Raw genomic sequence first — 24,438 nt, forward strand, 5'->3', positions numbered from 1 at the left:
GGGGAAGAGGAGAAGAGAGGAGGAGGAGAGAAGAGGAGGGGGAGGAGAGAGGAGGAGGAGGGGGAGGAGAGAGGAGGAGGTGGAGGAGAGAAGAGGAGGAGGAAGAGGAGAGAAGGAGAAGGAAAGAAGAAGAGGAGGACGAGGAGGAGGAAGAGGAGAGAAGAAGAGGGAGAGAAGGAGAGAAGAGGAGGAGGAGAAGGAGGAGGATAGAAGAAGAAAGAGGAGGAAGAGAAGAGGAGGAGGAGGATAGAAGAAGAAGAAGAGGAAGAAGAAGAAGAAGAAAGAGGAGGAAGAGAAGATGAGGAGGAAGAGGAGGAAGAGCGTCAGCAGAGAGGAAGGAATCACTGGACGATGCTCAAACATCACGACATCCCATCACGTCACATCACATCAGCTCACCTGTGCACACGACGCTGGAGCTGTTGCTATGGTTACTGTCCACGGAGACGTGGCTGGAGCTCAGTCTGGTCTCCGGGGGCGACGCCGTAACCGGGGAGGAGCCGAGGGTCTGCACCACGCGGGGCTTCTTCTGGCCAAAAGACAAACATTTATTATCTGTTGTTCTCTCTCCTCCTCTTATTGGCTGAGCTTCCCTGTCACCTGACCTCTACCGGCCAATGGGACGAGAGATGGAAACCAGCCACATGGAGATAATCTCACTCATATTTACATGTTTGAGCTTTGAAACACAGATGCAGCATGTAAAAAGGTTCAGCAGTGGCTGTTCTTCTTAAAGCCCCAGTACGTAAGAATAGGCTCTATGCCGAGGGTCACATGACCAAACCGGAAACCGGGTAACTCCACTTTCGCTTAGATTCTGACAAGCACAACGCGCGGTAAAAACAAATCAAACAGACCACAGCCAGCTACTTCTACGCGTTCTTTTGCTACAGGTAGTTATAACGTTATAGTCTCTTTTATGTTGTATGTAATGTATAATGTTTTTTATCGCTTTTATGTTTTATGTTTGAAATGTCGAGTAAAGACAGGGAAAAGAAGGTGAAGTGCTAGCAACCACAGCTTTTGCTGTGTTCCTGAATGCCCTATGTGGACCAAAGAAAGAAGTGGATTCACAATATTAAAAGAAAAAACTTATTAATAAAAAAGAGCACCACTGTCTGCAGCCGGCACTTCCTTCAGACCGACGTCATACAAGGAGGTTACAAGTTGTATATTAAATGTTTTTTTTATGTTAACAATGGACATTGTTGAATAAACTTCATATTTCATTCCTTTGTGTAATCTTTTTTTCAAACTGGTAATTGCAAAGTATACAGAAATATAGAGAAGGCATTTTTTAGAGCTTTTAACCTTTTTACCATGTCCACAAGATGTTTTTTACATTATAGGCTACATTACATATGAAGAAAATAAGCAGTGGAAGTCTTAATGTTTATTTCCATGTTGGAATAGCAGTGAACCGATGACAGGCTCATAAAAACAGATTAACTCAGCCAGTAATCAATCGTGAGAATTTGCAGGGAACAAGTAGTCTATAACCTGGCAGTAAGTTACAGACAGCGAGAGTTAGCATTAGCACAACTATTAACATTAAGCTTGTCCATTTTCGTGGTAGGAGCTTTAGATATGATTCGATGGACGTCGGACACGCTCAGATTGGGCAGGCATCGTGAATAAAAAAGTTGTTGTGCCATCCTGGGAAGAGCAACAACAAAATTGTGGAAAAATGAAGTGGGTTTGATTTGTTTTTACCGCGCGTTGTGCTTGTCAGAATCTCAGCGGAAGTGGAGTTACCCGTTTTCCGGTTTGGTCATGTGACCCTCGGCATAGAGCCTATTGCCCCCATCTAGCGGTGCGGTTGCATATCTGAACGTATTCTTGATGTTGCATTCACGTGAAATGGGGCAGACGTCAGACAGACAACAGACGCTGCATGTAACAGGATAAACAAGCGTCTATGTAAACAAGTGGTCTGACAATATGTTGTCATGGTGATGTGGTATTGTTTTACCGTCTTTCTCTGGTGGAGTAAAATGACATCCGGTTGGTTTGCCGACGGCCGTCTGCCTGACTGCACCTGAATGCAACACCAGTGCCTCCGTCCTTCCTCACACTACACAGTGGTGACAGTTTTAACAGGCCGAGCCCACAGCTCCGCTGAGTTTCCGTGGTTACCTACGGTCACGATGCAACATGGCCGCCTCGGTTCGGTGCGTCGCCCACTTATGTATTTGTAACGACTTGTAACAACTCATTCTAAGGAACCAGAAAGCTTTCACTTGTATGCAGCTGTGATTCCACTTCAGTCAAATACGTATTTATGAAAGACATGTTTGATTTTTGATAATAAAAAGCCAAATAAGTTACATACTGGGGCTTTAAGAAAATTCAATCCATTCAAAGTCTGTAACATTTTAATGACTTTATTTTACCAGTGTTTTATCGAGTCTGTTCTTACTTATTGCTGTGTGGCCTGGTTTGGATTCCTCACCCTGTCCAACAACAACAGGCTATCTGGGCTCACCACAGTGGCAACTAAGCCCAGCTTCAGGACATACTGTATACCTCAAGCGAATATGGACCAACGCTAAACTTATCCTTGACTGTCCTGACCACTCACTTCTTGACGCCGTTTTAGGATGCCTTTAAGACCAGAACGCGGCGTGCTGTTGCCATAGACAGCCTAGGCTTGCCTATACTCTCAGGCCTCTGCACTTAGGTATTAAAGTGTTTCTTTTTTTTTTTTCAATTCTTGCAGCACTATGCACTTAAATGCACTGTGTAGACTGCTTACATTTTTACTATGCACTGAGAGCATTATGCATTATTATTATTAACAGTAATTTATTGTTAGTAGTATGTTTTTATTATTTGTACTGTTTTGTTTGTATTACTGCACTACAGTATGTTGTGGCTAGTGATACATATGTTGATGTTTTTGGTGCTGTCTTCTGTCTATTGTGTTTGTGATGCCTGCTGCAAATTCAATTTCCCTCGGGATATAAATAAAGCTGGACTGAACTGATTATAAATGTCCATTAATATGTTCTGTCCCATTTCTTAAAGGGACATTGTGTAACTTCTCCTGTTATCTATTGACGAAAATCGATTATTTGGTTCTTCAGTCTGTGTTTCATTAATCAGTAATCCCCCCCCATCAACAAAGTGAAGTGTTCCTTTCAGCTCTGAATGAGCCGTTCATATCATTCATATCTCCATGGAGCGGGTAAGCTCGGTGCTGCTGCCATGTGGTGTCTCCATGTTTTTACGTTCAGTGGCAGCGTGACGGTAGGAAACCACGGAAACTCAGCGGAGACACCGGAGCTGTCGGCTCAGGTGGAGGTGGCGTCTGTGAAAAGTCACCGCGGTAACGCAGTGAGGAGGAATGGAGCGTTACACTGATGCTGCATTCACCTGCAGTCGGGCAGACGGCCGTCGCTAACAAACCAGATGTCATTTTAGTCACAGAAGTCCAGAGAAAGACGGTAAAACAATACCACATCACCATGACAACATATTGTCACGTGTATTGTTTTGCCTCGTGCTGACGGACCACTTGTTTACATAGAGGCTTGTTTATCCTGTTACATGCAGCGGCTGTCGTCCGTCTGCCGTCTGCCCAATTTCACGTGAATGCAGCATGAAAAATACAACTGATACCCCTTTCCCACTGGCCAAAAAACCCGTTTAAACCCGCTAACAATCGGCTTTTGGTGGCAGTGGGAAAGGCGCACCGAGCCGAGTCGACCCGCGTCGACGCGGGTCAAACGACTCGGCAAAACGGCTTGAGTTGCTTGCAATCTACAACCGCACCGCTAGATGGGAGTAATTCTTACACAATGTACCTTTAAATAAATGAACTGAAACTTACAGGTCGTTAATTACGTCATAATGTCAAGAAACAACGGTCCGTTTAATAATAATAGTAATGTCATGTTTCTCATGAAGGCAGAAGATGCTTTTCATGCAAGAATGTTTCTCCACCAAGTCGTCGCAATCAATCGTTATTTCTTGGCTATTTCTAGACATTATGATAATTAACGGCCTGTAAATTAACATTTCGTGTAGATGAATAACCTCCCTCCACCCATCGACCTCTGACCTCAGCTCAGTGCCTCTCACCTTGGGCTTGGGCCCCCTCTTCTTGTGCAGTCTGGGGGCCAGTTGGGGCTCCGAGCTCGTTCTGCCGGGACTCTGCGACGCTCCGTTGACCGCCGCCGCCGCCGCCGCTGCAGCAGCCGCCTCGGCCGCCGCCTTCAGCAGAGCGATGGTCTGGGACTTGGGTCGGCGGCCTCGGACGCCCTTGCGGACGGGGAGGGGGGGCAGGGGGTTGGGCAGCCGGTAGGAGGTCTGCATGGAGGAGCAGGAGGAGTTGGCCGAGGAGCGACGCGTGGCGAGGCAGGCGGAGGAGGAGGAGACGGGGGCGAGGAGCGCACCGGGGAGGGTGACTGGGGAAACACAGAGAGATGAAGAATATGTTATTATTGGACCAATGTATAGGGATGTGCCAAAAAATCGATTCACATAAGAATCGCAATTCTCCTTTAATACAATTCAGAATCGATATAAAATGTCCCAAAATCGGTTTTAAAAAATAAAAAAATGAAACAAATGTGCTGGCTGTCGGCCTCCATTTCCTTAGAATTTAAAAAAGCAGCATGTTTAACTGCACTTTTAATTTTGTTACTTAAGCAATATGTGATACTGCTTTTATGCAACAGTTTCAACAATTCCATCTAAGCATGGATAAATGTTTAAAACTAAATGCCCTATGATGGCAGCACTAAGAACTGATTATATTATGAGCACTAACTACCTTGTGCCACCGCAAACGTGTGTTATGGCCTTAGAAATGTATATTTATTAATGTGAATTGAATGTGTCTTTGGTATTTTGGTGCTATCGCAAATGTGTGTATTGTCCTACAAATGTATATTTATTAATGTGTCTTTGGTATTTTACCTCATTGTTGCTTTTTTTTAAGGTTGCCTTTTATCAGCAGGCAGAGGAACTGGCGATGAAAACTAGCTTCTTTAGCTAACTCAGGTGCATTTACATTTGTTTTTTACAATGTTTTATTAATGTACATTGTCCCTTGTCAAATAAATTAAACTGAAACTGAAATGTGAAAAAGACACTTTAGTCATTCTGTCTTGCAAAGCAGACTGGAGTAGATCATGAGGATCCTTTGCACACCGACAGACTGAAGCAGAAATCATTAGGAATCAAATCGTTTTGAATCGAAAATGGATTTTGAATCGAATCGTAGCCCCAAGAATCAGAATCAAATCTAATCGTGAGATAGTAAAAGATTCCCATCCCTATAAACAACTCCTAAAACCTGCAGAACAAAACATAAACAAGCATCAGCTCATTCATAAATCCTCCAGACGAAGCCGACGGCCAATCAACAGGCAGCGTTTCTACTTTAGCCTGGAACGATGAAGACGTTAAGGAGGGAGGAGGAGGAGGAGGAGGAGGAGGAGGAGGGTTTGTCTCTGATCTGCTGATTGACAGCTCCTTTTGTGTGAAGCTCCGCCCCCTCACTGGAGTCAGAGTCAGAAGTCACAAGTTGTGACAAGTTCATCAAACCGTCCAACAACCAACACGGTGATTATGGAGACGAGTTTAACCCTCTGTTGTCCTCCTGGGTCAAGGAAGGAAGGAAGGACGAAGGGAAAGATGGAAGGAAAGAAGGAAGGGGAAAAGGAAGGTAAGATAGAAGGAGGGAGGGAACAGATTGGGTTAATTGGGTCAAAAAGGAAGAAGTAAGGATGAAGGGAAGGTAGGAAGGAAGAAAGGAAGGGAGGGAAAAAGGAAGGAAAGAACGATGGAGGGAGGGAACAGATTCGTTCAAGGAAGAAGAAAGCGAAGTGTTTCCACACTACATTTCCCCTGAGCCTCCCCACGCACGGTGAAATTCTCGGACCAGGGCAAAACGGACGAAAGCGAGAAGAATGTTTTCATTCATCAAGAATTAAAGTCAAATCAGATACCGTCGTAGTTCCGACCATAAACAGCGATTCTGCAGCGTTATTCTCATGACTCACCGGGCAGAGTCCGTGTAACCGAAAGTAAAGAAACGCGTTTCCACCACTAATAATAATAACAAAATAACTATTAAGACAAAACAATATATAAAAAATTGAGCCATTAAAGGGACAACGAGGAGTTTTGTTAAAGTGAAGTGTTTTCACACTACATTTATGAGCCTCCGCACCGTGAAATTCTTTGACCGGTGCAAGACAGACTCATGTTTTCATTCATCAAGAATTAAAGTCAGAGGTTGGAAGACGATCACATACCGTCGTAGTTCCCACCATAAACGGAGATTCGGCGGCGTTATTCTCATGACTCGCCACGAAACCTAAAGTAAGGAAATGCTGGTCGGCTCGACCAGCATTTCCACCACCACTAATAATAACAAAATAATAATAGCTTTAACTTTAAGTTTATTTGTCCCCATGGGGAAATTTGTTTTCACAGACTGCACAATGAGAGACAATACATCACAAGACAGACAATGGTATACACAACAACATCCACAGCACCAGTGATGGAGACAAAACCATAGATTTATCTAAAATGGACCATTAACAAGTGGTAACTTAGATTCATCCACATTAATATGAGACTCTTTTAGAACCAAATACAAACTCCTCATTGTCCCTTTAAAATAGAAGGAAAGTGAGAATTAAGTGGTAAAAAAGGCGATCAGCAGAACAAGAAAAACCCAGGACACAAAGCCACCACTCGGCTCGGCCTCCGTCTTCATGAGGCCGCTGCTCGGGACTCGGACATGCGATCACAGTCGAGACAGAATGAGAGAATGAGAACAGATTTGGTCCTGGATAAGCATCTTCCATTTCAACACAAACAGAGTGTGGAGTGAACAGAGGCCTGGGAGTCTCACAGGGCTTCAGCTTTCACCACAGCAGATCTGGAGCCCCCCCCCCCCCCCCCCCCCCCCCCCGGGAGCCGCTGCACTGGGAACCGGCTGCAGGTGAAGCAGCGTTTTGTTTCATTCGCTCACCAGCAGGAGAGGAGACACTGCAAAAACTCAAGATTATTTGTCCTTTTTCTTGTCAAAATGTCTCATTTCTAGTCAAAACTAAAGTCTTTCCACTTAAAATAAGACTCATCACAATCTACCAGTGAAAGCAAGTTTTTTTCTGTTTGTAATAAGGAAGAAAAACTTGCTCCACTATCAGATTTTTCTACTTATTTCAAGTGAAAATCAGCTTGAAAGAAGTAAAAAGTGTCTTAAAAACAAGCTACTTTTAATGTGATGAGTCTTATTTTAAGTAGAATGAGATTTGTTTTGACTAGAAATGACATTTTGACTAGAAATAAGACAAATATTCTTGGTAAGATGTTTGAGTTTTTGCAGTGGAGGGAGAATCCAACGACCACGACAACGATGTTTAACTCCACATCAAAGGTCCTGCGCTCTGGGAACCAATCAGAAGCAGCGGCTTTAATTCACCTGGAGTCTGCAGCCGACTTTGATCTGAGCAACGATGTAAAGAGAAACTCTAATCCGTGCACATTTAAGTGACAACCACGGCCGTGCAGCAGTTTAACGCTCTGATCCGTCTCGTGTTTTAGTTCATCAACAGATTTATTATTAAAGAAAACTAATCAGCTTCAATGTTCAGAGGAAATCCACCGGTTTGACTCGAAGCTGCAGCAGCTTCAGGTTTCTAGTCTCTGACCCGTTTCATCAGATGGAAATATTCACACTGCCTCATGCATCATGTTATACACTGTTTCCCCTCCACACACACACATACACACACACAGAATGTTGTGTCCATGGAAACTTTCCCCACAAGCGTTTAAATTAAAGCCTGTTTGGCTGCACAGACTTAACGGGATAGTTCACCCAAAATTGAAATTGGCTTCTCTGAGTTACAGGGGGTCTCGGCGTAGCAGTGCATGTCCATATGACGGTTGCAAATGAATACCAACTGTCTTCGTAACAAAAAGACACACCAAAAAACATCCAAATACCTCCATGCTGCTCGTATGTAATGTCCCTCTTGTATTGAAGCCCTGAAATGCGAAATTGTCCCGAGAAAAAATTAAATAAGTCTATATTTCAAGCTTGTTTTGTAGCGGAAGCTTCTCGAAGCTCCTCTTCCCGGTTCGTCAAATTTGGACGAACTGAAAACAACGAACGGGACAATTTCGCATTTCGGGGCTTCAATACAAGACGGACATTACATACGAGCAGCATGGAGGTGTTTGGATGTTTTTTGGTGTGTCTTTTTGTTACGAAGACAGTTGGTATCCGTTCTCAACCGTTATATGGACATGCACTGCTACGCCGAGACCCCCTGTAACTCAGAGAAGCCACGGAGGACTCTGAAACTTCTCCCAGCCCTTAGTCCACATGAGGGGGAGGAGATAATGAGTGACATTTCAATTTTGGGTGAACTATCCCTTTAACGACTGAGCTGCAGGAGGAAGAGGATGAAGATGTAACGACCGAACCAGGAGCCACTTCCTGCTGCTCTTCACCTGCTGCAGCTCTGGAGTTTACACTGTTACACTGTTACACAACAGCACGACCTCAGCGCTGCAACAGACCCACACCATGATCCTCATTACTCTCTAGTTTATGTCACATTACAATCGTTTGATCTGCAGCTTCATATAAAAACTTCACATTCACTTTAAATCCACATGAAACAGAGAAAAGCAGCAGAACCAACAGATTCAATCTGGGCTTTCTGCTCAAAACACAAAACCACAGTCAGTCACTACGTTTACATGCACAGCTTCATCCAGCTCTGCTCAAAATTAGATTTTGGCGTCTAATCTGACTTCTGTCCTTGTCCCAGTTCACATGCAACTGAGAAAATCTAATAACTGAGGGAACGTGTTCCTCCTCCTCAACACCAGGTGGCGATATGCCTCGTTTCAGCAGGTTAATGCGGCCCCTTTTCTAGTTTACCTATTAAGCCTTGTTTCCACTGTCAGTACGGTATGGCACAGTACGGATCGGTACGGGTACGGTTCAGGTACTGGCTCGCGGTCCGGTTGAACCCATTCTCTGCTCCTCTGACCAGCACACACCTGAAGCTTCACTTTTCATTTACACAAACTAATCAATGAGACCATTAATTAATCTGCTCCTTTCTCCACCGGCGTGACGACATCTGGGTGACCGGTCGATCCCCTCAGCCGGCCGGCTGCTGCCTCTGAGATGAGCCGAGCAGCGAGCTAACGTTAGCTCCCGGTGGCTACTCCCAGGTAGCTGCTCCCAGCTAGCTCTGCACTTCTCCCAAAACCTCGGAGAGAACTTCCAAACAGACGTCAGTTGGATAAACTGACCATAGATTAGGACTCTAAACTGTGACTTTCTCGCATGAAAAAACACAAAAAATTAATAAAGTGACGTTTTAACAACGCTACAGATGACTTTTTCTGTGTTGTTGTGCTTCAGATATCCGTCGCGCTGCACGATGACGCCATATGCTCGACCAATCACCAGCTGGCAGTGCTGTGGCTCCTCCCCAAGGGAACCGGTCCTGTGTGCTAGGTACCCCAACCAGAAGGGTTACAAAAATGGTAACGGGTACCATGGGACCAGTACGGTTCCATGGTAGTGGAAACGCTGAAATAAGCGTACCGTTCTGTACCGACCCGTAACAACAGCGAGATGGTTAATCATACAGCTTTGTTCATCTCGTACGTAATGTGCAGATAAGGTGCACGCCATCCCTTGTGGTCAGAGTGATTTCCAGAGGCAGACAATAACACCGTAACGCTACAACAACAACTTCTGCCACCGGCTTTCTTGGATGTTTGTGTTCTGGCGTCTAACGCTTAATCTGCAGCTTCATATAAAAACTTCACATTCACTTTAAATCCACATGAAACAGAGAAAAGCAGCAGATTCAATCTGGGCTTTCTGCTCAAAACAACAAAACCACAGTGACTTAGTTACAACATGTTTCCATTTGTGGAAAATGGATTAAAAACATGAAACATACAAAAACTATTAAGATAAAAAACAAATCAAAAGAAACCAAAGTAAAACTCTTTTTCTGCTGCAAAGACACAAAGACACATGGAGCCGATCAGGACGATTCACCTCCAGACTGACCTGAGAGCTGCCGCCCCGGGACACCGTGTGTGTGTGTGTGTGTGTGTCTGCTGTCTGGGGGGCTTGGGGGGAGGGGCAGCATAGAGTTGCCTCTCATCTAATTACACCCCCCCCTTCTCTCCATATGCACACACACACACCCACACACACACACACACACACACACACACACACTCTCACGTTTCTCCTCGCCCGGCGCTCTGAGTGGAAACTCTCTGTTCACACACACACAGGAAGTTCTTTTGAGTGAATTTGTGGCTGCATGAGTGAAGTGCAGATTTAGGTGTGTGTGGGTGTAAGAGTGTGTGTGTGTGTGTGTGTGTGTGTGCATCAACGGCAGAGGAAGTTAACGTAAATATCTGAGCCCACAGTGTGTAACCGCAACAACAACAATGTTCTTTCACACAAACTCTCAGGCTGCAACGCGGTGACGAGGACGTTCAGCTGCAAAAAAACACAAAACTAAATCTGTGAAAATATTAGAAATCCTCAGATTCTGATTCTCTCCTGAAGCTCTGGTGGGTTTGGTTTTAAAAGACAAAGGAAAGTGTGTGAAACTGCAGCTTCAATCCCTCACACACACACACACACACACACTAGTTTCTCCTTCACTTCCCGTTTTCACCAGGACGATGAAATAAAAACTAAACTGAACTGAACTGAATTATTCAAAATCCTCCAATCAGAACCAGAAACTCTGATTCAAACCACCGGGCGGACGCTTCACAAACCGTTCATCCTGGGAAAACCTCTGAAGGAAAGAAACATGGAGGGAAAATAAAAATGAACTTCATTTAGAAACCTCTCTCTGTGTGTGTAGAAACATCTGTATAAAACTCTGACCTGAGACCAGCAACACGTCGGTTTTCTCTCTAATAAAGAACTTTGTAAACACATCTGACTCACCAGGAAGGAAAGGAAACCCCCTCCAACAGAAAGCAGAACTTCACCGCTGCTGTCCAGGCAGCAACAGGACTGATAGCAGCAGTAGGACTAGTAGTAGTGGTAGTAGTAGTAGTACTGGTTGTAGTACTGGTTGTAGTACTACTAGTAGTAATAGTAGTAGTACTCCAGTTTGTAACAACACTAGTCCCTGAGTTCAGCAGCTTCCTCTCCGTCCACGTCTCTTTTCCTTTTCTTCACTTCACTTCCTCTACGAAAAAAAAGGAAAAAAAGAGAGAAAAAAACCCCAAAACACTCGTCCTCCTCCGTCCGTTCTCTCTCTCTCCTTCTCTCTCCCTCTCCCTTTCTCTCTTTCTCTCTCCCTCTCTCTCTATCAGCTGCTTTCTCTCCGTCTCGTCCTCTTTTCTTTTCCCCCAGGTCCACAACAACAAAGCCGCACGCTGCTGCTGCTGCTGCTGCTGCTGCTGCTGTTAATGCTGCTTCCCTCCCAATGAATGAGCAGCAGCAGGAGGAGGGGGAGGAGGGGGAGGAAGGGGGAGGAGGAGGGTGTGTTTAGATTTGCATAGAGGGAGGGGAGGGGGGGAGGGGGAGAGAAGAGTGGGTGAGGAGGAGGAGGAGGAGGAGACTGAGGCCTTTATTCGTGTTATCTGTCGGCCATATCGACAGTCTGACATCAGTCACCAGCCAGGCCCCGGGGGAGGAAGGGGGGAGGAGGAGGAGGAGGGGAGGAAGAGGGGGGAGGGGTAAAAGGTTAAACTGGATCAGAAGGGTCCTGATTGGAACGGGTGAAAAGGTTCAAACTCTCAGAGTTGGTGCTTTCTCTCTCCAAACAGACACACACACACATGTTTGGATGGCCATCTTTGTGCTGCACTGCAAAAACTCAAATATCTTACCAAGAACATTTGTCTTATTTCTAGTCAAAACTCTAAAAATCTCATTGTACTTAAAATAAGACTCATCACATGAAAAGTAGCTTGTTTTTAGACACTTTTTACTTCTTTCAAGCAGATTTTCACTTGAAATAAGTAGAAAAATCTGATAGTGGAGCAAGTTTTTCTTCCTTATTACAAGCACAAAAAACTTGCTATCACTGGCGAAGTGAAAATGGTCTAAAAACAAGTACATTTTTAGGTGATGAGTCTTATTTTAAGTGGAAAGAGATTAGTTCTGACTAGAAATGAGATATTTTGACAAGAAATAAGACAAATATTCTTGGAAAGATTTTGAGTTTTTGCAGTGAGGACACTCATTGACATAATGTACCATCCAAAACAAATGCCTAAACTTAACCAAGTCTTAACCCTCAAACAGCCCTGGGAAGGAGTCTGAGAAAGAGAGAACCGGCCGAAATGTCCTCACTCTGATGGTTTAAAACTCAAACTGGTCCTCACATGTATAGCTGTACAACTACACACACACACACACACACACACACACACACACACACACACACACACACACACACACACACACACACACACACACACACACACACACACACACACACACACACACACACACACACACACACACACACACACACCCCTCCCTCGGTGTAACCTTAGCCTATTCAGACATTCCCTGATGAGAGATGGTCGGGGAACAAGGAGCGGAGCAGCAACTTTTCCTCCACAACGACGGGGGAAAAAAAAGAAAGAAAGAAAAAAAGTCAAAGACAATTTAAAGAAACAGGAAAAAAAAAAACACAAAAATAAAAGTCTGATATAAACGAGTGCAGCGTCACAGAGAATAAGAAACAACAGCCAGACTTTAGTATTTCTGTCCAAACACACGACTACAGACTAAAGACTTATTGGTTTCTGTCGACATGAGTCAAACATAAAGAGAATGAAACGTCTTTCTAACCTGCAGAATATCAGCACAAACCAAAAGTCTAATTATTATAGATATTATTCCAGATAGACAGAAAGACAGAAAGAAAGAAAGAAAGAAAGAAAGAAAGAAAGAAAAAGGGAAAGGTGGTAGAAAGAAAGAAAGAAAGAAAGAAAGAAAGAAAGAAAGAAAGAAAGAAAGAAAGAAAGGGGTTAGAAGAAAGAAAGAAGAAAAAGAGAGAAAAAAGAGACAGAGAGAGGGGGTGATAGAAAGAGGTAGATACGTAGATAGAGATAGAATGGGGTAGAAAAAAGAAAGAAAGAAATAAGTAAAAGACAGAGAAAGGGGGTAGAAAGAGATAGATAGATAGATAGATAGATAGATAGATAGATAGATAGATAGATAGATAGATAGATAGATAGATAGATAGATAGATAGATAGATAGATAGATAGATAGATAGATAGATAGATAGATAGATAGATAGATCTTTCTAACCTGCAGAATATCAGCACAAACCAAAAGTCTAATTATTCTGCCTTTACCATCCAGCCAGCGTCTGTGTCTGCGTTTCTTCATGCATTATTCACACAGCATCATAATCCTGCATCTTGACCCAGTTCAACAAAGACACAAGAAATAAAGAGGAAAAAAACACATTCTCGTATTTACTGAACTGAACAAAAAGGAGAAATAATAATTAGTCGACTGATCTCGTTACAAAACCGCCGTACAGCGAGGTCACAACAGGACGTTAGAAATATTAAACGTAGTAATAATTACAGAGTCTCTTTTTCTCTCTAATTATCAGCTCGTTAACACCTCGACCAAACCACACACACATACGCACACACACACAAACATCTGTGTGAAGACAGAGAGGGGGGTGATAGATAGAAAGTGGTTGGTAGATAGAGATAGAGGGGGGTAGAAAGAAAGAAGTAAAAAACCAGAGAGAGATTGAAAGAAAAAGACAAAGAGAGAGGGGTAGAAATAAAGAAAGAGAGAAGTAAAAAAGACAGAGAAAGGGGGTAGAAGAAAGAAAGAAAGAAAGAAAGAAAGAAAGAAAGAAAGAAAGAAAGAAAGAAAGAAAGAAAGAAAGAAAGAAAGAAAGAGACAGAGGGGTATGATAGAAAGAGATAGAGAGGGGTAGACTGAAAGAAAGAAAGAAAGAAAGAAAGAAAGAAAGAAAGAAAAGACAGAGAAAGGTGGTAGAAAGAAAGAAAGAAAGAAAGAAAGAAAGAAAGAAAGAAAGAAAGAAAGAAAGAAAGAAAGAAAGACGACAGAGAAAGGGGTAGAAGAAAGAAAGAAGAAAAAGAGAGAAAAAAGAGACAGAGAGAGGGGGGTGATAGAAAGAGATAGACAGATAGAGATAGAGAGGGGTAGAAAAAAGAAAGAAAGAAATAAGTAAAAGACAGAGAAAGGGGGTAGAAAGAAAGAAAGAAAGAAAGAGATAGATAGATAGATAGATAGATAGATAGATAGATAGATAGATAGATAGATAGATAGATAGATAGATAGATAGATAGATAGATAGATAGATAGATAGATAGATAGATAGATAGATAGATAGATAGATAGATGGTGGATGAGGACCGACTCCCCCAGTAATCCACTAATCCAGTAATATACATTCATGTAAACTCACACGGGACTAAACAGGTTTTTTTTAATCAGCTTTTTCCTGCCACAATGATGACGGCAAAGACAAAACACTGAACTGAACAACATGAACAACATGAACAACAAACCCTCTCACTCTACTCAGTGGTGGACAGTAACGGAGTACATTTACTTGAATATTAGATTTCTTTGGTACTTATTACTCTTACTTGAATACATTTCCAAGACAAATATTTGTACTTTTACTCAAGTTACTGTAATTTCTGGAAAGGCTGAAAAGTACTCGTTACTTTCAGGTCTGCTCTTTTTTTTTTCTAAAATCCTATTGGACACAAGCTGTGTTTGTCAAAGAAGGAAACCCTAACCCCTAAAAGCAGCACATCAGTGCAGGTGGTTTCAAAGAGTTCATTCTCACAAACAAGAGTTAAAAGCTCCTTACATTCATTTAGAAAAAAATATAGTAATTCATTGATGTGAAAAATAAGAAATTTACTCTTACTCTTACTTTTACTTAATGTAAATTTAAAAGCATGTACTTTTGGATACTTAAGTACCTTTAAAAGCAAGTACTTTTTTACTCTTACTGGAGTAACATGTCGACTGAGCTACTTTTACTTGTAACAGAGTAAATTTTGACCAGTAGTATTTGTACTCTTACTCAAGTACTGGGGTGGAGTACTCTGTCCATCTCTGACTCTACTGTTCATGTGCAACAATAAGACAACATGTTGTTTTACTCTCTGCAACATTAAAGGTGTTCAGAAATGGCAGTTTGTCCTTTGTCTTAGCAGTGAGTTTATGTTGAAGTTTCTTGAAAACGATCTGGTGTGAACGATGTTTTCACTGAAAACTTAAAGGACAATTCCAGGCAAATTCACCTCGGGGCTGTATTTATTTTCCTAATATTTTAGGTGTAAAATAAGGAATCTGAAGATGTTCAGTTTAATGTCTCCTGTGTTGCGGTAGTTGTGTCTGTCCCCGCGTCACCACGGCAGCAATGAATGGGAGCAGATTGAAGTTCTGCTGCTTAGGCTGTTTCCATCCCTCAAAGCCACAGACAGCGTCAGATGGAGACTCAAACATGCACCCAGAAGTTTATTTACTTCAACAAGCCGACATGTTTGTAAAACTAGATCTAATTCAAAGACTGGCGGAGTCGAGACCCAAGTTGCCGTGCGCGGTGTGTTCAGGTGCAGTGGGAAGCTCCCGTTTGTGTCAAAAACACAGGAATATCAACTCTTGACTTGCTTGAAGTAAATAAACTTCTCGGCTCATGTTTAAGTCGCCATCTGACGCTGTCTGTGGAAAAAAATGTACACTTCAAGCAAGTCAAAATACACCCCCAAGTAGAAGATACCGAGTTCCCCTGTGCAGGCACAATCGCCTCAAAAACTCGTTCATCCCTCTGTCCATTTAATTTATGAATGAGCAGCCTGTGTGATGATATGTATAAATGTTTGCGTGTCCATACATCTGCCACTAGTACTTTCTGAGGCATATTGCACTTTAATGATTTTACTGTATGTTTTTAGTACTTCCCTGCTGCTTTTCTCTTGTACTGTTTTTGTCCTTGTTGTGAAGCAGCACTGCTCTCTGTCCGAGAGAAATTTCTCCTACAGGAGACTAATAAATGATTTTGACTTTGACTTGACTTGAATTTGCCCGGAATTGTCCTTTAAGAGTTTTTGTAAAAACCCTGCGATGTGTCGACGTGGCCTCGGACGCCGGACGGAGACTCAACGTGTCTGTTTGAGCGCCTGAGGATGGAGAACATGCTCCGACACACGTGTAACTCTACAGCCATCCATCAAACACACACACACACACACACACACACACACACACACACACACACACACACACACTGATTAATCGGGCCTGTTGCTCTGGGAACTTTAAAGCCCGGCGTTGAACCTCGACCGTGCGGACGGAGGAAACTGTCGGACGGAACAAAACACCGACTCCGCACATTCGTCACGGTGATGTTGATGGATGGAGAACGTCTGAGGAAACTAAACAAAGCAGAACGCACACACACACACACACACACACACACACACACACACACACACACACACACACACACACACACACACACACACACACACACACACACACACACACACACACACACACACACACACACACACACACACACACACACACACACACTGCAGCCTCATTACCTATAATTACATCCTGATTGATAATTAATAGTTCAGCTCTGCCTGCACACTTTAACAATATCTATTAAAGCTCCCATTTACACGCACACACACACACACAGGGAGTGTGTTTGGTCTGAGAGACGTTCAAGGTCCCAGGAAAAATGAGTTGCAGTGAAAACAAACACACAGGAGGAAGAGGAGCAGACACACTGAGCAGATATTATTTATAATATTCATAATTTAACTATTAATAAAAAACATTTAAACTGCTGCAGGATGCTGGATTCATTCATTAACTGCAGCTCTTCATGTCTGTGTGGAGGTTAGAGCGCCATCTACAGGTGGAGGTGCAGGTAACAGCCAAAATCTCTTAATTATTAAGTTAATAAATCAAATTATATATTATAAAATGTTTGTTTAATTTTGGTTCGTACAAAACGGTAGAAGTGAACATTGTGTTTGACAGAATTAAAAGTGAATGCGAATCATTATTATTAATTGTGGAGAATAATAATTTATAATATATTAATAAACTAACAATAATCCGAGGTTTTTATACAGTTATAACATTTTAAAAAGTAAAGTTATGCTTTCCATTATTTTTCCTCATATCTAGAAATTTTAAAATCAAATTTTCAATAAAAAAAACTATTTGACATTACATTATAAAAACATGTGAGGACAGCAGGTCACATTTATTCCTTCAAAAAGAAAAATGAAACTCATTAAATCTCAGTTTTTAAAGGTGTACAGAAAAGAAAATTGAATTTGAGCCCACTTTGGGTCATAAAATTAATGTGATAACCCATCTTTCAGACGATGTAGACCAAACTTTGTGCAAAATTCTATTTTTGAGTAAATCCGGGATGAAAGTGTGTATTTTTTTTTTCGCATTGGATAATGCAGGCGCACGGATTATACGTCAGCCTGTACACGATTCACCAGCCACTGATATTGGATCCGTCATCCGTCATTCAAACGTCTGAGACACGCACACACACAGGGAGCTCGGTCTCGCCCCAAGCTTTGAATATCCCGCCCGCTCGATAACGACCAATCAAATTCGTTTTCCTCACTCGGGTAAACTCGTGTTGCAGCTCGTGACAACTCGGCGCGACAAACAGGACAAACGGCCATTTCTGTACACCTTTAACAGTTTTTCAGACGCGTTGCTCTGTGACTGTTCATATGTAAAAAATCAGCGCTTGTTGTTTTTCCTTCAAAAACGGAGCCAAGAAAAACTACAAACTACTGCAGAGAAAACAAACAGCCCGAGGTCACGTTCAGCTGCAAAAACACAACAAGAACAAGAACCAGATCTGGAATCAGAGCTGAAGGTCAAAGGTCACGACAACGATCACACAGCTCTTCTTGTTTTATCTAAAGTTAATGTTCAATAAATTCATTTCTTCTATTTCTCCAGCCGATTTATTAATAATAAATGAATGAATAAAAGATCAAATCAATTTTCACTTAATCAATGTCACAGACTGCTCTGCTATAAATAAACTTTATCATAAGGATAAAAGAACAAACACCTCATCATTACTTCATAAATTAACTTCCTTCTGTAAGATTTAAAATTATATAGTATTATTTAAAGGGACAACGAGGAGTTTCTATTCGGTTATAAAAAAGTCTCACGTTAATGTGGATGAATCTCCGCTACCCACACTTGTTAATGGGCCCATTTTCGATAAATATATCGTTCTGTCTCTATCGTTATTTTGTTATTATTAGTGGTGGCGGAGATGCTGGTCGAGCCGACCAGCGTTTCCTTCGTTGCGAATCATGAGAATAACGCAGCCGCATCGCCGTTTATGGTCGGAACTACGGTGGTATGTGAACCTCTTTGAACCTCTGACTTTAATTATTGATGAATGAAAAGATGAGTCCGTCTTGCGCCCGGTCAAAGAAATGTACGGTGCGCGCGGAGGCTCATAAATGTAGTGTGAAAACGCTTCGCTTTTCCAAAACTCCTCGTTGTCCCTTTAAGCAATATTACCCTCGAGGGTGTGCTTTAACGTCATTTGAGCACGACGATGATGCGGTCAGGACCGAGGCGCTTGCGCAATACAACAATAGTAATTGTTGTATTGCGATTATACAACAATTACCAACAAAATAAAGCGTATAATTAAATAAATATTCATGTTGATGGACGTTTTGCTCTCAAAATTTAAAGTTTTTTGCGAGTGTGCTTCCCGTTTCCATGGAAATAAATGGGGTCTGACTAATAACTGAAACACAATCAGTCACGTCAGTAGACTCCTATGTGTAATGGAACCTAGTTCACCTCTACAGCAAATAGTCCGAACCTTAGTAACGACCTAGCAACAGAAATGATTTTCTAGTCCCAGATGAGTGAACTCTGAGCTGACGTTCATGTTTTAACGCGGTCTCGGACTTTCCCCGAACTAAATCAACACTGCACAAACTCGCCCAAGTTATAACAAAGATGCCGTTCTTTTCCTTTCACAGATGTAGCTTCTACAACCGCAAACTCAGCATGTAAATGAAGTTATAGCGCCGTGTCGCCGACACAGCTGATAGAGAAAGCCAAACGATTACTCCAGATTATTTAAAAGCCCAAAAGGCGCAAGCAAGAGAGAGGGAGAGAGAGAAACTAACAGGTAATCACCTCCGTTTTATCCAATGAAATATTCAGCTCCAGGACATGTTTTAAAAAAACATATTCACCGCGATCACAACTCGTGTCTCTCCGACTTTGTAACGTTACACACATGGGAGGGAGAAAATCCTCTCGGCTGTAATGGGGAAGTTTACAATATATTAACAAAAAATAAAATAACATAATTGTTCTATAAATGTGACTTTTGCAGCTGTCAGGAACAACCTACAGGAGTAATACATTTTTTTAAATAAAAGGGGAAAAATCTATGGGAAAAATCTATGTTGCCATGGAGATGTGTAAACAACATGACATGGCGAAGTAATATTTTCAGTGATGAGTCAGCCGTGCTGTAATGCTGATTTGAGCACGTTCTAAATGTCTTATTGACCAATCAGATTGCTTGGTCGGAACTACTTGTTGTATAATGACCAATCAGATTGCTTGGTCGGAACTACTTGTTGTATAATGATCATTATCATATCATCAATTAGTGCATTAAATGTTGTAATGTTGTATAAGTTAGGTTTTCTTTATTTATACATCATCTCAGATGTAAATATTGTTCTGTGATGATTTAACTTCAACTGAAAATATGAATCTTTATGTTTTATAATGTTAAATATTTATCTCCAGACACAGATTTACACTGTTGCACACAAAGTTGGAAAAATTATGGTACACACACACATACGCACACACACAAACATCTGTGTGAAGACAGAGAGGGGGATGATAGATAGAAAGTGGTAGATAGATAGAGATAGAGGGGGGTAGAAAGAAAGAAGTAAAAAGCCAGGGAGAGAAAGAAAGAAAGAAAGAAAGAAAGAAAGAAAGAAAGAAAGAAAGAAAGAAAGAAAGAAAGAAAGAAAGAAAAAGACAAAGAGAGAGGGGTAGAAATAAAGAAAGAGAGAAGTAAAAAAGACAGAGAAAAGGGGTAGAAGAAAGAAAGAAAGAAAGAAAGAAAGAAAGAAAGAAAGAAAGAAAGAAAGAAAGAAAGAAAGAGAAAAGAGACAGAGGGGTATGATAGAAAGAGGAAGAAAGAAAGAAAGAAAGAAAGAAAGAAAGAAAGAAAGAAAGAAAGAAAGAAAGAAAGAAAGAAAGAGAAAGGTGGTAGAAAGAACGAAAGAAGGAAGGAAGTAAAAATACAGAGAAAGGGGTAGAAGAAAGAAAGAAGACAGAGAAAAAAGAGACAGAGAAAGGGGGTGATAGAAAGAGGTAGATAGATAGAGATAGAATGGGGTAGAAAAAAGAAAGAAAGAAATGATGATTTAACAGCTACAAGTTACTTCAACTGAAAATATGAATCTTTATGTTTTATAATGTTAATTATTTATCTCCAGACACAGATTTACAGAAAGTTGGAAAAATTATGGTTTAATATAAATTTAATTTATGGTTTAATATAAGTTTCACAGTGAAATGTTTGGAAGGGACTGATCAATAAAGTTAAAGTTAAAGACCGTACACTTTGTCTAACAAGAATAAATCACATTTACCTTTGATAATGATCCCGTTGTAGAATAAAACTCTAAATTATTGCTCACTGATGTAACATCCTGAATATATAATAATAAAGATGAAGGAGAGGATTCACTGTGACTGACTGACAGCGGTAAACCTGCATGATTTAATTTTTGTTTTGTAAATGGAACTGCTCTGGCATAAGTAATGGATGTTCTGACATGACACATATTTTATCTTCTTGAAATAATTTTTTGTTTCTTTGTTTCTTAATTTTTAAAAATTGTACTCTTTATTGTTATTCATATGTATTTCGATCATTATTCTTTTTGTGTAATTTCCTTGTAAATGTTCATTTATTTCTATCATCTATATATTTTGTGATTGCTCATTTGTATATTTTGTTTTCTTTAGTATGATATTATATTTTATTGTTAATTATAGGTGGAGGCATCTGATAAGCTCCTTGAGTTTTCGCCTCTTCCTGCACTTTAAATTGTTAAATTGTTACTTTTACTTGTGTCATTTTTATTGAACTTAATCTAACTGTGCAAATAAATAAAATCTAAAAAATGATGATGATGATGATGATGGTGGAGACTCTGTGCTGCCCCCTGGTGGTGAACGCTGAACACTGCACAGAGTCTTTGTAACAATAAACCAGCTTCATATTGATCCAGTAACTTCTGATCAACCTGTCAAACTGATCGACCGCAGTCTGAAGGTTAGATGAAGCTCAGCCTCAGTCAGCAGTAACACCCTGTTCCCATCATTATGGGATGTTAAAGGAGAATTCCGGTCATTTTTGACCCCTAAATCGTTGTCCTGATGGTCAGCCAGTGTTGGTTGGAGCAAAAAACACGACTAAAATTGATGCAGGCAAACCAGAGTTACCGTGGCTACTCGGCGCTAGGGATAGCCACAACGCTAACCCATGGGGGCAATTCTTTCAACCACAACAAACACTCAGAAAACAATCAAATATCTCTGGTACATGACTGGAATCCTTAGAGACACCACTGAACTCATATAGTGTAGAGCAGTGGTTCTCAACCTTTTGTACATCAAGGACCCTAAATTGACACAGATTAGACCACGGACCCCCATTGGACCAAATTTAGAAGTAAACACCACAAATACACAAATATTTGTTCTGAGACTGAAGAACATTACTTTTTTATACTTTTAAATTACGGCCAATGGCGTGAATTTTTGGAAATATTATAGAGAAATTTCTGGAAAAAAGTGGTCCAATTTCTCCAAAAACATTTAAACATTTCTAGGAAGAAGTGGTAAAATTTCTCGTAAAAAATGTTCAAAATAAAAATAAAAAAGTAAACATTTTCTAGAAAAAAGTGGTAAAATTTCAAAAACAAAAAGTTTTTAAAAAATCTAGAAAAAGTGGTAAAATAAAAAAATAAAAAACTTCTAGAAAAAAGTGGTAAAATTTCTCGTAAAAAAATGTTCAAAATAAGAAAGTAAAACATTTCTAAAACAAAAAAGTGGTAAAATTTCTAAAACAAAAAAGTAAAAAATAGTCTAGAAAAAGTGGTAAAATTAAAAAAAAAAAAAAAAACTTCCAGAAAAAAGTGGTACATTTTCAAGAAATAAATTGGGGACCCCCTTCAGATCTCTCAAGGACCCCTAGGGGTCCCCGGACCCCAGGTTGAGAACCACTGGTGTACAGTATAAACAGTAAAAACTTTGTGTTTTTGCATGTAGTCACTCACCTCAGATAGCCCAACTCTGAAACATCCTGGAAAGACATTACTATCCCATCACAGAGCGCCTGCTCTCCCCGCCACAGAAACTAACACTTTGTCCTTGTCATGATTTCTTCACTAAAATAAACGGTCAGAGATATTTTGGACATTCCCACTGCACTGCTCCACCGTTTATTTTAGTAAAGAAATCATCACAACAAGGACAAAGTGTTAGTTTCTGTGGCGGGGAGAGCAGGCGCTCTGTGATGGGATAGTAATGTCTTTCCAGGATGTTTCAGAGTTGGGCTATCTGAGGTGAGTGGCTACACGCAAAAACACAAAGTTTCTACTGTTTCTACTCTACACTATCAAGGCCGTAGCCAGGATTTTTGAAATACTGAGGTCATTTAGTCGTGGTGCGGGGGGGGGGGGGGGTTGTCAGAAATTTGGGGCAATTTTATATTAAAAGGCTTCAATCTGGTGCACTTTGACAGATAAAAACTACACACATCCTATTAGATTAATCCCATTTTTATGATATTATCATCAAGTGATCATCCAGAGAAGACCAACTTCACTGAATTCTGATGAGAACACACCACCTATTACAAACAGGAGACTAGCTCCTCACACTCGTAGCAGCCACAGAGTAGCAAAAATATTATATGATAAAGTTAAATTCCAGCTCGAAAAGTCTGAAATGCAATGTGATGGTCCTGGTTGTTAACATAAAGATGAACAGGTTTCTAGGGTGAAGTGTGCACTCTTTTTTACCATAGCTATAGCCTACTATTTTTGGGGTGACTTCCTTCTGGAGCGTCAGCTGTGTTCCTCACTTTGAAACAGGCCCAGGAAGTTTGTTTGCTTTTCCTTATACAGTAGCTACCACAAACATACATCTGACTGCTCCTTGTTGCAGCAAATTTTGGTTTGTGTTATTGGTTATTCACGTTGTTTAGCTATGTAGTATTTCACATTTTTATGCATATAAGTACAATATTGGTGTCAAACTTAATTTTGGTTGTACAGATGTTACTGGTTCAAATTTGCGGACTTCACGCGTGGTCCACGCGAGACGGCACAAGACTCATGCATTTTTTTTCTTTGGCGAGACAAGAGGTTTTAATGAAAAGCCTCAATGTGCCAAAACAACCGCCAGGTGGCATCTGTGAGAACGGAGGACGACAGGCGGATGACTCAGTGATCTGTGCAGTAATCCACAGCTTAAACTCTAGGCTATTAAACTAGAACTAACTACTGTATACACTGCCTAAATCACAGAAACTATTGTAATATGATAAAGCCTGTCTTGCTTTATGACTTGATGATTATGTATCACATATCGCCGCGATTAGGAGTGGCGCTGTTCATGATACAGAATACAAGAGGATGAAAGGAGAACTAGCTGCAGACGGTAAATAATATAGTAGCCTAGTTTTTCAATGACAAAATGTAACGACGGCAGCTACAGTAGACTATAGCCCACGTCTCACTCTCTTTTTTCGGTCATCTGTCTCGTCATCTCCAAAATGTGTTTTTAAAATGAGCCAACTACAGTACTGTGCAGTAGTGCCGCAGATTTCTCACTCCGCACCTTGTTTGAGAGTGCAGCTGGATGATTTCTTGTGAATGAACGGGTCTGTGTCACTTTGGGGCTGGGCGATAAAACATAGGATAAATAACTTTCCCTCGATAGAAGACGCGGCCGATACAAAGTGACACCGTCAGCCATGCAGCCGGCCTGGACTTTTTATTTTTAATTATGAAGGATCATCTGCGCAAGGCAAAGATGATAGCATCAACAAAACACGGCGTAACACACGCGGCTGTATGGGACAGGCTTTTATTTAATTCAGAACAAACCGCTTAGCAAAAATGGAAAATATAGTCTATAATAATTAATTGATCTGTTGTTTGGCCACTGTTTGAAAATAACCCGAATTATGAGCAAATAATCTGATCCAGAACAGCAGTCATAATCAGACTTCTTCTAAATAAACCTAAACATTAAATAACTGGGTCAGGTCGGACCATG

General features: G+C 41.1%; 1 protein-coding gene across 1 annotated transcript in view; it reads right to left on the minus strand.

The window, feature by feature from the left end:
- The window catches only part of scml2 (Scm polycomb group protein like 2), a 43,453-nt gene that overhangs the window by 9,053 nt on the left and 9,962 nt on the right, over positions 1 to 24,438 (minus strand). The window contains exons 6-7 of the mRNA XM_083996980.1: positions 4,084 to 4,409; positions 400 to 529 (exon numbers count right to left, since the gene is read on the minus strand). Coding sequence (XP_083853106.1) covers positions 400 to 529; positions 4,084 to 4,409 — 456 coding nt within the window. The remainder of the gene's footprint in view (positions 1 to 399; positions 530 to 4,083; positions 4,410 to 24,438) is intronic.

Source organism: Trachurus trachurus, assembly GCF_905171665.1.
Source record: "Trachurus trachurus genome assembly, chromosome: 3".
Classification (NCBI taxonomy): domain Eukaryota; kingdom Metazoa; phylum Chordata; class Actinopteri; order Carangiformes; family Carangidae; genus Trachurus; species Trachurus trachurus.